This window comes from Pieris rapae, chromosome 17, assembly GCF_905147795.1.
Source record: "Pieris rapae chromosome 17, ilPieRapa1.1, whole genome shotgun sequence".
Classification (NCBI taxonomy): domain Eukaryota; kingdom Metazoa; phylum Arthropoda; class Insecta; order Lepidoptera; family Pieridae; genus Pieris; species Pieris rapae.
Genome location: NC_059525.1, coordinates 2,350,052 through 2,363,569, shown reverse-complemented (window position 1 = coordinate 2,363,569; position 13,518 = coordinate 2,350,052). Strand labels below are relative to the sequence as shown.

At 33.3% G+C, this 13,518-nt stretch overlaps 2 protein-coding genes across 7 annotated transcripts in view; one reads left to right on the top strand and one right to left on the bottom strand.

Annotated features, from left to right (window-relative positions):
* The first annotated feature begins 7,038 nt into the window (after window positions 1–7,038).
* On the top strand, window positions 7,039–12,201 carry LOC111001744 (CD63 antigen-like). 3 transcript variants are annotated; one of them, XM_045631873.1, is made up of 6 exons: window positions 7,039–7,298; window positions 8,963–9,157; window positions 9,496–9,672; window positions 10,151–10,243; window positions 11,456–11,575; window positions 11,832–12,201. In XM_045631873.1, the coding sequence occupies exons 2-6, from the start codon at window positions 9,011–9,013 to the stop codon at window positions 12,060–12,062; spliced, it is 768 nt and encodes a 255-aa protein (XP_045487829.1). In that variant the 5' UTR covers window positions 7,039–7,298; window positions 8,963–9,010; the 3' UTR covers window positions 12,063–12,201. The 3 variants fall into 3 exon arrangements, with proteins under 3 accessions (XP_045487829.1, XP_045487830.1, XP_022127435.2); XM_022271743.2 differs by lacking the exon at window positions 7,039–7,298 and adding an exon at window positions 8,357–8,507; XM_045631874.1 differs by lacking the exons at window positions 7,039–7,298; window positions 9,496–9,672 and adding an exon at window positions 8,355–8,507.
* LOC111001743 (protein kinase C-binding protein NELL1) overlaps window positions 12,202–13,518 on the bottom strand; it is a 47,535-nt gene continuing 46,218 nt past the window's right edge. For 3 of the 4 annotated variants that reach the window (XM_022271740.2, XM_022271741.2, XM_022271742.2), the window contains one exon: window positions 12,202–13,012. In XM_022271740.2, coding sequence (XP_022127432.1) covers window positions 12,916–13,012 — 97 coding nt within the window. In that variant the 3' untranslated portion in view covers window positions 12,202–12,915. Of the gene's footprint in view, window positions 13,108–13,518 lie in introns of all 4 variants that reach the window. The other variant, XM_045631871.1, reaches the window with a different exon arrangement.

The window sequence follows — 13,518 nt, the reverse complement described above, 5'->3', positions numbered from 1 at the left end:
TGGCAAAGAAAAAGCACGAGTGTGTAATAGCCCACTTTCCGAACGCTATACCTCCCTGCAATATGCCACTTTTTGAGCAACTGTATTAAAAAAATTATTTCGGTGGTGCTCTTATTGTCTTAAGGTCTCTCTATGGAAAATGGGAGAACAGCTTCTTTCAAAAATCGTTTTTACGAATGTAGTTATAGACGCATTTTTAAAAGTTTGTGGAATAGTATATGTGTAACGTTAATATAAGTTAGTAAAACTGCATAAATTTCATTTGGAATGCGTTTTTATTCAATTCCGCAAAGTATGTCAAATATATTTCAGATCTGTTTGCTCTTCAATCTTTTAAAATTATTTTCATTTAAAAATTTGTAGTAATACTTGTAGTGCAGATTTGAACGCAAATAAAAATTTGGTTTCAAATTGTGAACTATTTATTTGATTAGTTGTCCATTATTTCTTGATAATAGAGTGTTCTAACTTTATTTTGCATTCATTTTGCGGTATACTTTACACATTGATATACATATTTTTAAGTACTTTAAACAGAAATTTTAAAAATTAATTAATTTAATTTTTTTTTATTCACTCATCGAAGAGAAATAACAGGTAATTTATTTAATATGTTGTTTTTATCATATATCAATATGCGTGTGCAATTCAATTGTCTTTATTGACAAATAAAAAGTTATCGATATGTAACGCACCTCGATTTTCCATTTCGATTTCGGCGCGGTCCTGCTCGATGACCCTTCCTTTATACGGAAGGAACTAATCACAATCCTTCCTCCACACCCAACAATAACTAACATACTTAGTATAAATTTGAATGCTTTGCCAAAACTACTATTTTAACTAATATACATTTGAAGTGCATAATAATTTCTACGGTAAATTGTTCTTAACTAAGTTACTTTATTTTACGCGAAGGCTATAGTTAGTAACTATGTGAGTAATAACAACAAATAATCGTCGCCTTATAGTGCCATCCTTGCGAAGGTTGGCGACGGTCATGGCTAGTTCAATTTTGGCTGCCGCGCTTCTAAACAATGGCTTCGACCAAATTGCGCTTGCGTCTGCAACCAAGTCTCCTTCTACCTGCCACTTTACCTTATGTGATTAGTATTTTGTGGTATTATAAGACGTGTCCGAAATACTCAAGGTTTCTCTTTATAACAATTAGAGTATACATATTATATTATATTTAATATGGTTATTTTTTTTAGGCCGAAAAATGATACTTACCCGATTCCTGCGTCATGGGGGGTTAAACAATAGAAAATTTTATTTTGACTGTATAATAACCCCTCGCGTACAACATTAAAATATATAATGAAATGAAATATGAAATGATTATTGCTTTGAAACGAATGCTAAATAAATGTAATGTTAAAGAGAGTGCCTGCATCGGGCTATACTCTCGGGACGTAACTACGACGATTAGTTAATCGCCACGCTTTAAAAACTAAGAAAGCCTGAGTGAACAAAATGTACAGCCATTTTGAGAGTTTAGGCTCGTTCAACTTGTATCATAAATTTGCAAACAAGGCCAAATTAATAGCGGCCGTACAATTTTATATCTAATTCTAGCATAGAAATTACGTAACCTTGTTTTCTTTAACAATAAGTCATCAGACAGTGACATTCTAACATGTACTGTGTCTTCAAGCAAAGATGTTTTTTTAACTTTCATTTATTCAATTCAATTGATAATTTATTTACATTTTTCATCATAAATACTTTTAGCTACAACTGTATAACTGGACCTGCTGTATTGTAGTCTACGGTATTTAATGATGACAGTGTTTACTTCCGAGTCGAAATCAACTTTAGGAGGTCCGCGTCTGTTGTCTACGCTTACTCGGACGTAACTTAACACCGTACATTTTGGTAACTGTAAAAAGGGCACATATTAGCTGGCATATAGGAAACTAGGTAATTATACAATATTAAAGTTATTAACTTCAAAAATGAGACGTTAAATCTCCAAGACTGGTCTCAAAGGAGACCAGTCTTGGAGTTATAAAACTGTGGACTTAAGGGTTGTAAGGTCATTATATAATATTAATGTGCTCTTTAATCTGGGACGGCCGCAGAGCAGGTGGAAAATATTAAACGGCTCAAATATAAGAAGTCTTTCATCCAACTTCGTCGAAATTTTATTCCTTTCGGAGTAGAGACTCTTGGGCCATGGGGTTGTTGGAGTGCACAGGCGCTTATTAAAGATTTAAGTTGTCACCCAGTAGATAGCGCGTGAGCCTCCTGCCCGTTTGCCCCCTGTTCCATAAAAAAAAAACAAAGTATCGGTGACCCCAGAACTGGTCCTCACTCAACGAATAAGTATCGCAATACAGCTGGAAACACACAGGAGGAAATGCTGCCAGTGTCAAAGGTACACTACCACAGGGACAAAACTTTTAAAATTTGTTGTAGGTAATTTTCTTTTTATATCTTGTAATTATTGCAGTATGTAGGATAAGAAAATTGTAATTGAAAACTTTAAGTTACTAATTTCATTAAAAAATATAAGTTAATTTACTTACAATTATTGGTATTTTAACATTTTTTTCAAGTAAGCCAATGTTTCCAGATTTTGAGAACGTAGCTGAACCAACATTGTTTCCTTAAATAAATTATAATAGTAATTTATTTAAAAACCAGCTCTTCAATAGCAATATATGATTATTTTTTATTTCATATATGATGGTTTGATAAATTTAAAAATTTGTCCAAAATATGTTAATGATATATAACTCAATTTTAGGCGATAAATTTTTTATGTTAAAAACTATAGGCAGACATAACGATTAATGTCCTCCTATTTCCTCTATCATTCATGCTTGCGTTTTCTAGTTGTACAAGATTGGCAATCACGATACGAATATATACATAAATAAACTCATATCGGATGCCTCAGAGGTTCCTAAAACTAAGACACGGCGCACACTTATAACCACTTGCAGTTATACTCTTAAACACACTCTGGATAATCCACACACATATCCATTCATATACTCTTACATTAACGTATACTTAAGGTATTATACGAATTTTGTTTTCTAGTTTTTTTTTTAATATTTTCTAGAAAATTCCCCGTCTATGTAGTGAGTATTAAATAGCTTACATAAATGTCATTATTGTATATTCTAGTTAGAGAGAGACGTGAGATCTTTTTTGTACACCGTAATTCTCTTACGAATAAAGTTTTATTATTATTTTACATACCAAATTCAAAGACATCAACAGTATCAGCTGTACACTCAATTAAATGCATCAACATGCATGCATAGACAAATATAAACCACTTCATCGTTTATATGCCGCAGTCCGTTAATAGTTCTAAATTCAAAATGTAATCTAAAATATTCCAGACACACTTTTTGATTAAATCATGAAGTAAAAATGTTCTCATTAGTTCCACATTAACGTAATCTTATATTTGAGAATGTATACATAATTGCAATAGAGCCTTTCTTGTTGGTTAGTTTTTAAACCAGCAGCGTTTTAAATCAAACTAATTACCATTGGAAATCAGTCGTAGCATTTCTTATAAGAATTTAAAATCTAAGCGTTACTATAAAACCCAAGTTACGGAATGTAACAAATTTGCTACTAAAACAAGTTGGAACAGCAAAATATTGCGTCTTATTTGTCAGATGCTAGTATAAAAATTGTAAAATTGGGCTCTTAGGAAGTTTATTTAGAGAAACTGCAAAAATTTAAACCGAGAGCGAAATATTTCTTAAAGTATTTCTACAGCTACTCAGTTAGCAATATTCAAACAATTACATTATACACAAAAGCCAAAAACGGAATACACCATCAAACATAAACATAAAGCGCAGTTTTACCTATTTATATCCAAAATATAACAAAGTGTGAATTTATACTGAATTCTAAATTATAAGTTCGAATTTCTAAGATTAACTGATCATTATAATAAATATTTAATAAAAAGGAAGAATAACAAAGTCATTATTAATGAAAGATACCAGAGTTATTTAATATTTTTTAGTCACATTAAATATATCTATTTGCTGGTAATTTGAGTTATAATCTGAAAGTTTCATGACTGAGTTACGTAAATAACAATTGCTATCTTAGCGATATACATAGTGTAGTATTTTATATATTATTAGTGACTGATGTGACTGGTGTTGAAGATTTATCATAATCAAAGGTTGTTTAAGTATTCCACTGAGATGATATGTTTGGGTGGTTCGTGTTTATTTGTGAATGATTATGAATTTTGATGTTTGCGTTTCTGACCCCTGTGAATTTTAAGAATTCTCTGTAATTATTATCATTTTCTGGTAGGCCATGAATCTTAACATTTGACTCCCTTGAGTGTTCATTAAAGTCACTCAATTTTTCCTGGAGAAAAGAATTACTTTAATATTTTTACCTGATTCTCGCTTTCCAACCCATGATTTTAATTACTCATATATTATTGCGAATTACGGAGCTGACAGAAACGCAAAGCGCAGACGAAATTTCCACCTTTAGCGGCGATGTTTCAGACGACCAAATATCGTACAGAATTGTATTAGGTATAGTAAATATAATAAAGGAATAGATATCGAGAAAGATTTTTGGAAATATTATAAACGTAAGTATCATCCACAAGTTAAATAACGATTTCTTTTGCTATTTCAGTGCATAGTGCGTACCGCTTATCAGAATAGCCGTGACGGAGCCATGGCGCTGGTATCAGCTGCAATTGTCATAATAATTTAATAACATCAAAGTATTAAAAAAATAATGGCGGTTGATACCTGCGTCATTGCTCCGGCATATATTAGAGAAGGATTATTGTAACACAGAAACAAAACACTTAATTATTTATATGTATTGCCATATTCAATATTACATTGAACAAAATGGTGTAGGGACTGCCTTCGCCAAAACTGTGTACGAAGACTTGCTGAACTGCAACGGACGGTATTGTATAATGACAACGTTTGCACTTGAGTTTAAGTCAACCTTTGGCGGGCCTAACGGGTTGTCGACTTCCACACGCACGTAGGTCAGTCTCATACATCTTGGTAACTGAAACAAATGGATTGACATGAGTACATAATAGCTAAGAGATATATTGATATAGATTTTCCAAAAGTATTTGTATCTAAGTTGTATAAAGTCCTTAAATTCTTGAACTACCGTAACATTTTGAAATTCTGCGAATATTTTGGGTTCCGTAGACATAAATGCTTTCATCTCTCTTTACTCGGCAGCTTATGTCTCAGCATCGTGTTAAGCAAGAAAGAATCTGGAACAGACTATCTATTTTCTCCGGTTTCGTTCCAGCACGTCTCACGGCCACGTGATCTCTTGCCTTCTGTGTTATCTATCACGATCAGTTTCTCTGAGTTATCATAGACTCTGCGCATAGTATGGCCGAAATAAGAAAGTAAAATACTTTCATAACATTAAAATTATAAAATTGCGTGGAAATGATTACACACGTGATGTGACGTCATAAGTTTCAATAGAGAATGTATGTATGTGGACTCTGTTTCCGCACTTAGACGCGCAATAGGTCCGTTGTACATGAAGTCCTGGCTAACTAAGCCAGGCTTACTCCTTCCCAAAGCACAAAGGTTCCCTGGGCACTTCGCAGGCTTCACGGAGCGAACTCACTGTTCCGTTTATTCGTTAAACACATGAATGTTTCTAAGACTAAGGGCCTGTTTCACAATGTCCGGATAAGTTCCAAATATTTGTTACTATTTGTTACTTATTGGTAGGATAAATAGTATTTTTGCGTTTCACGACTGTCAGATAGCGCTATTCGTCAAGAAACGCGAAGTATCTTATTTGGAACTATTATATTTCGAATAATTTATGTGTTGCATAGCCATTAGGCACTTTATCCATACATTGTGAAACAGGCCCTAATAGGGATATAGCTGGTGCTTTTCACGTCAAGCTCACCAGCATTGCTCCAACATTCCACCAGCAGAGCTACAGCAGTATTCTGCCAATAGAAAAAACATAGATCATAAATACAAAATACATACGGATATAGGTATCTCCACATGTTTCTCCAGTAAGCCAATTTGTCCAGCCTTTGAAAAGGAAACAATGCCAGTATTCACTCCTGAAAAATGTAAACTACTTTCAAGACACAAATTAAGGCAACATTAAATAAACTTTGATGTTGGTATTATGATATATTCAGTTCTAAAGATCTAAAATAAAACCTAATATGACTTCGGTCTTGTGCCTACGGGAAAGCATTTTAATTAAATATAACATAATGTTGCTTGAGTTTATACAAAAATACCTATCTTATATTTAAGGTATACTGGTATTATTTTTTTAGTACACAAATTTGTCTCTTTACATAATAGCGTACACATCATTTGATAGAGATGAAAGATTACTTTACTAACAATTAGTGTGCTTTTACTAACTTTAGTTGGTAGCTCTTTTGTGAGTGGTTTCGCACTTAGGCTAATAACCAGTGATTATGGTTTTAAAAAATCACGTTGAAAAATAATTTGACAGAAGAAAACTTGAAGATAGTAGTTAAAAAAGTATTAATTAATGACATACTTATTTTTTATGAATAGTTTTTACCCTTAAACAATTCATAAAAAATAAGTATGAAATAAGTTATATAAACTTATATAAACTTTAAGGAACATACCAAACTCAAATACATCCACAGAGTTCCTCACACAATTTACAATTAGGCCCTGAAGGATGAAGACAAACGCGAAAGCTATGTACTTCATGTTAATGCTTGTTGAAACACAAAATAATCTTGAAACGAACAATATTTATATATAAAAAATGTACAATGTTCTGCAACGGATTTTAAGCCATATAACATACACTTAAAACACAAATTTAAAAAAAACCTACCAATAATTCGTTTTAATTAGTGTAAAAAGTAAGACAAATTACGATTTGTCAAATTAATGTGTTAAATCGGAAAGATTTGGTCTGGTGGTAATACTTGTATGTGGATAATGATAATTATTAAATAATGAACTGGAACTTTAGAAAAATACTTTGCAATATATCATTCGCTATCGGAATGTGACACTGTAGGGGAACGATAACTGTGAAGCTTACGAAATATTATAAAATATGTTTTTAGATGGAAGACCAAGTTAGAAGACATTTAAAAAGCGAAGGGAGTATTATATCTACCGCATACTTAAAATATTTTTTTTAAATGCAATAAAATATATTAAGTAAGGTTTATCCTTAAAAAAGATGTTTCAGCGAAAAATACTACTAACTACTTATAACATATCTTACAAATAACTACCGGCTGAACGAATTTATCTTCCCTTTTCGTAAGTGCTGTGGTTAATTTGCCTTCTATTTACCTTGAAAGGTAGTTTTTGGGTAAAATATAAATAACAATAATAATTTTATTTTCTCCCATGTAACTAACCAAATTAATGAGTGGTTATAACAAAAGTATTATTCCTACGAATTAATTTAAGATTTTCAGATATTATATTTATTGATATGTTAGTCATTTTTCATCTTTGTATTATTCTGTTTAATTGTTTATCTTTAAATAAGTAGTTTTCAGTGCCTGTAATTTATATTTATTCAGTCTTTAGCTTTAACATTTTCCTCCCTGAAAAACATGCCTAAATTTCCTTCCACACACATGAGTGAAAATGTTATTGTTTAATGAAAGAAGACGAGGATCAGCAGATAAGCGTTTTACGGTCTTGAGCGTTTTTAAGAGCGTTTTAGTGGCAAACTAATCTTTGCAAGTCTGTGTTACTCTTTTTTAAATTGAGCATTTTATACATAATGTATCCATGGGCTTTGTTGTATGTACAAAAAATATAAACGATTGTAAAACGAATGGTGCCTTTCACCAGTATAATACTCGAAACAGAACTAATCTAAGCGTCCAACCAGGCTCCAGAAGATAAACCACTCCTTATATGGAATTTGTATTCGTTTTAACAAAAAACTCCCAATCTTAATTAGAAAATTATCACTGAATGAATACAAGTCTCGTTAAACGTAAATTTATCAATAAAGCTTTTTTATAAATTTGACGAATTTTAATATTAAAATGACGAATCCTTGGGATTGATTAGCTTCAATAATGTATGCTCGAACCTTGGCGATTAAAAAGAGTGGTGGAGAGATTCTTAGCAGGTTTTTTTTCCCGGTCTACCCTTGACTTGCGAAGTAAATTAATAAACAATTTAATATAATTTCTATTAACGTTCATAAGTGTGCTTGGTTACCTATATGTAAAAGTTATTTAGAATTTTATAAAATATTACATGATTATACCCAAAACCATGTATGATATCTTTCACTACAGATACATTTCTATTCACTTAGTTCTACGTTTTACTTTTTTAAATACTTCCGTTTCCATAATTGTAATAATTTTGGTACGATATTTAAATCGCTTTCAAATGTGACACAATAACTCAATCAAAATTTCATTATAAAAAATTTAAAGGAAAAGATTCGTAATGAAAAACACTGGTCTCATCTTATTCGTTTGTGCTGGTTTACTGCTTGTAAGTTTGAATACAATATTTTTTATTCTATGAGCATTTATTTCGAGGACCTTGCGACAAATTATTTACACCAATTTCCTTGAACGTACTTAGACCATACCTATCACTCTAATGCAAATGTATTTTCTTTATCAAAAGGCTCAGTCATTTGACTGGAAGTAAACAAATCAAATCAAAATTCGTTTATTCAGTCTAGATGCGTCTTAATGCATGCTTATGAATGTCAAAAACAAATAAAATATCGCGCGTTACCAATCTTTAAAGCCTAATAGAATACATCTTAAAGGAGTTGAGGTATAGATATTCTTCCTAGTGTATTGTCAAAGATCTGTCGCCCGGTAAGAAATTTTAAAATAAAAATTTGTTTCAAGTCTATACCTCACGCTTCACATGTTTACCACGTGTTTTTAATTTAGATGTTTTATTTAGATGTGTAATAAACTATTCTCTTTTAGAGTGGCGGTGCTATTCTCGGTGGATCGACAGCATGGAACCTATTTCGTATGTCGTATTACTTCTGGACCACAGACTTGGGAGTTGAACTGGGGGCGAGTGTTCTCTTCCTATCAGGAGCGCTGCTCTGCTTGCCTGCGTGTTGGCTGTCAACTTTAGTGCCCTATTATCATAAGTCCATGAGACTTTTGGCTACGGTATGTGATAATGGCAATAGCTAATACAAATTACCGCCACCTTCATATAGGTTTGGTTGCCAGGAAAAACATTGTTTATGGGTACCAGGTAGATGTCACTTATTGTTGAAGGCTTCATGCTAACGGGGAAAAACAAAATATAAAGCTGAAATTGTTTACTATAAAATATGTTATATATGATAGTTTATGACAAGTAAGACATTGATAAAATTTGAATACTGTTGTGGGGTTGTGAGCCTGTTCTATCATAGTTTTCTGCAGATTTTCATTTTGCCCCCAGTTCTATAAAAAGAAATCCACGCTAGAGTCTCATAACCTATAATACTGTTATTTTTTAGCTTATGGTGTTAGTAACCGCAGCGTTAGTACTGTTATGTACTGGGATGTCTTCAATCATGGCATTGTCGAAGGCTACACGGGATCCGGCAGCGCTTAATGAAACTATGTATAGATCTCTGTCAGAAGAGGGCGTAGATCCCGCTGTGAAAAGCGCTTTCACAGCCATGCAGATTGAAGTTAGTTCTATGCATACACATAGACATTTTCTCACTTAGATTTTCTTAGTCTTATAAGCGTGGCGATCACTATAATCGTAGGAGTTACGCCCCGTGAGTAGATGTATGCACTCTTTTCATAAGATTGAGTATATATATATATATTTAAGCAAGCATAATTAATAGCATTTACCTAACGTTTGTTTTACGTTTGATAATAATGATACATAATTTAAAACACAAATAAATCGTAAACAAGCACAAGAATTTTCACGTTTTACCTATTTCATCGTATGATTACGAATAGAAGAAATTATTCATTTTTTTTTGGTAAGGCGAACATCTTTTGGCTGACACTTCTATTAAATAAATATTCTGAAAGTTCATGAAGAACTTAATAGAAATAATGTTCATATTCTTAACACTTCATTATATTTTTCCGTTTCAAATGTTGACCTCGAACCATCTGTTTAATTAATAATAATTAATTTTTTTTCAGCTAAAGTGCTGTGGCGTTCAGTATCATACAGACTGGCTTCTACATCGCCGTAATGTACCACCTGCGTGTTGCGGTCGGTTGAGTTTAGGAAAGGTAAAATAGATAAGATTATATACATATAGATTATTGATTGTATGGAGAGTTGAATACAGATTAAAGACTATTATTCGCTTGTCAAGTGACAAATAGCGTCTTAGTGGCAAAGCATTTTGACAAGTTACTTTTTCAAAATGTTCGGATTTAAAATTAGAATACTATAATACCCATACCTATGTATGATATATATTTCACTACAGATACTTTAACTATTTAATTAGTTCTGTGTTTTTATTTTCTGAATACTGTCAAAATGTATTACTACTGTTATAACGACATCGAAGGGAATCATTTTTGGTCGCAAAACCTGACAGAATTCAGACGGGTTCTTTGATTTTGGTCAATATAACTGGTATGTTGTTCTAAACGATTTTATCGTAATCGGTTTTGACAGTACTTCCACGGTTAATTTTTAATAAAAGTATTTTACATCTTTTTAATATTAATAATGTAACCTGATCCATCTACTGCAAGCATATGCTTTAATTTAATTATTTCACACAATAATAGTAATTAAGATCACAATATGTAACATTAGAAAACCGCTGTTGTTTTTATCAATGTAACCATAGCAGACATGTTTAGGAACACGACAATTGTATATTATAATAGTAGTTTTTAAATTTACTTTTCAAGTTGGTTAAACTGTACGTAATATAATTTCATGAATTACTGTGCCCTGACAATACCAAGATTTCTTCAGCCGTGTAGATGTATAACCTTCTTCGATAGCTTTATGTATTAATTCAAACCAGAGTTTCCTATATATATTTCTTATTCTGAACTGAAACTCCAGATTATATTGCACAAAAATTTCTTAAATTCATGTCATCACGTCCTCAGTATATAACAAGTTTTTTAATTGTTATAAATTTATAACAATTAAAAAACTTGTAATAATTTAAAATTAAGAACTATCGTCCATGTAACAAGTTACAAAGATGAAAAGAACGAAGAAGGTATCAAAAAGCCAACTATCCTTTGTCTTTAACATTATCTTGGATTGCATGAAAAACCATGAAATACAACAAAAAAAAAACAATGTTTCCTGAGAATACTACGTTTAAAATAACCTCTTTATCCTATAAGTAGGTATAGATTAGTCTTTTACATAAATGAAGATGAAAACATTGTTACTTATTTAATGTGCTCTTCAGTGATAGAGATTGCGCTCACATCTTTGTAAACTAATTTTTAATATATTTCCAGGAAATTGATCGGTGTGTGTATCCGATTTACACCAAGGGCTGCCTTCGACCAGCCATCAGAGAACTACGTCAATATGTCAATTCGCTTACTGTCGTTGCGTGTGGAATAATCGTTGTTATGGTACATACATTTATAGTAATACATTGGTAACAACCATTCAGCGATAATAAAATAAGTAGTCCTATTATAGACTTTTTCACTATAGCTAGGTAATTTATAGAGTACGCTGTTGCTTTTAAAAGTATGTGTAAAGTGGCAAGTATGATTTGTATTTTGCGAAATTGAAAGTGCTGCCATCAACAACAATAACACCTAAACAACAACCAACAACAACCTTTGTACTGTATATGTATACTTACTAAATCTTAATTTTCAGGCTATAACCCTATTTGCAACATCTTACACACTGGTCTCGGGAGTAGTGGAGAACGCCAACAAAACCCTTCATCCGTTGCGCGTTGCCTACCTTACAAACCCTCCTGCGTTCCTCAACAATGCCAACGCCAGGAATCTCATTCCAGCTATTTCCCCTCCCTCCCAAAATCTGAATCAGAACGTTTACCCATCTCTTGTGCCCCCTATCAACCCAGCCTTTTGTCCTAGTTAAATTTTAGTGTTAATATTTATTCTTTTGTTTTTTAATTTAGCTATTTATATACAAAATTATGCGCATGGTCTAAACTATATTTCGAAACAGTCTTCATCTGGTTGAACTCAGTTGATAATAAAAATGCATCATATGTGGATATCTTTTAATTGTAATTTTTTGAACACAATACAACATGCAAGCATCAGAATGCCTTATGAAATTAAGAAACAATCATATCTTTTCTATATTTGGTACCTATTTTTGGTTTATTTAAAATTATCCATGAAAACGACCATCTTTATACAAAGACAAACATAAACTATAATAATATATTACGAAATATTTCTTACAACATGGGCAACGGTAGCACGAGCGACGGCGGGATCTGTGCGATATCTTATTTACAAACTTTATACACATCGAGATACGTTAGGCCTCGCGCCCGCCGCCCCGCGCCCCCGCGCGTTCCGTTTCAACAGCTAAACAGTACCGGTACAAGTCTAATTAATAATAGTAGAATATAAGCGATCGCACTCGATAATTTAGAATTCAAAGATTACAGACGCGGGAAGGAACGCGCGGAGGCGAACGCGGTCTGCGGCGTCGGGCCGTCGCGACGTTCGTCCCTCTCGGCCGCCACGCATATGCGCGCGCGACGGGCCGAGGCGCCGGCCGCCCCTTCGCAACGAAAGGCGGGAGCTTCTAATATCGGATCTAGGATAACTACAATATTGCTACGAGGATGAAACGTTCGATGCGATCGGACGGCGCGGCGGGCGCGCGGTCGCCGAGTCGAGGCCGAGAGCGCGGCAATTGGTTAACATTAGATCTATCTAGAATAAATAAGGTGTGCGTGGTGGTCAGGGCGGCTCTAGCGCCGCGCGCCGCGATGCTTGCGGTGCGGCCGAGGCGCGCGGCCAAGCCACAGCGCCGCGAGGGCCAACGCCGCCGTCAGCGAGCGACGCGCTCTGCACACGAACACCCTCATGCGACATCTGTGCCGACGCCACGCGAAGGCGCACCGCAGACACGCTCTTTTCTACGGGCTATGTCTGCGGTAGGCCTGTTTGCGTTCGTGTCGGCACAGAGATCGCTAATAATTAAGTCTACCCAACAAAAAGTATTACTAAACTATTTAAATTTATATTTCAACATTTAATTTACCTAATAGTAAATTGCAAATTTGGGTTATGATGGTGAAAAATTTATAATTTTTTTTATTGCCCAAAATAAAGAACGATGAAAATAAGTAGTATTGGTCCACAACTATGTGGAAAAATAAAAATTATTAAGGAGAAATAAAATTTTCGATCAAATTAAAATTATATTATTGCACTTGCTTCATTGATGCATCAAAATAGTACAGTAAAATATATTATGAAAATGAATTAAAATGAAATGATTTATGCTCTCATGCTTATGATAAACTTTGGAAAATACAATGGCAAATGCAACAAATGCATGCATTATAAAA

Bases quoted from the DNA above. Each gene is read 5' to 3' on its own strand.
- LOC111001744 (XM_022271743.2), top strand. From the start codon at position 8,460: ATGAAAAACACTGGTCTCATCTTATTCGTTTGTGCTGGTTTACTGCTT. The intron at 9,158-9,495 runs GTATGTGATAAT...GTTATTTTTTAG, and splicing joins CCATGAGACTTTTGGCTACG to CTTATGGTGTTAGTAACCGC. The intron at 10,244-11,455 runs GTAAAATAGATA...ATATATTTCCAG, and splicing joins GTCGGTTGAGTTTAGGAAAG to GAAATTGATCGGTGTGTGTA.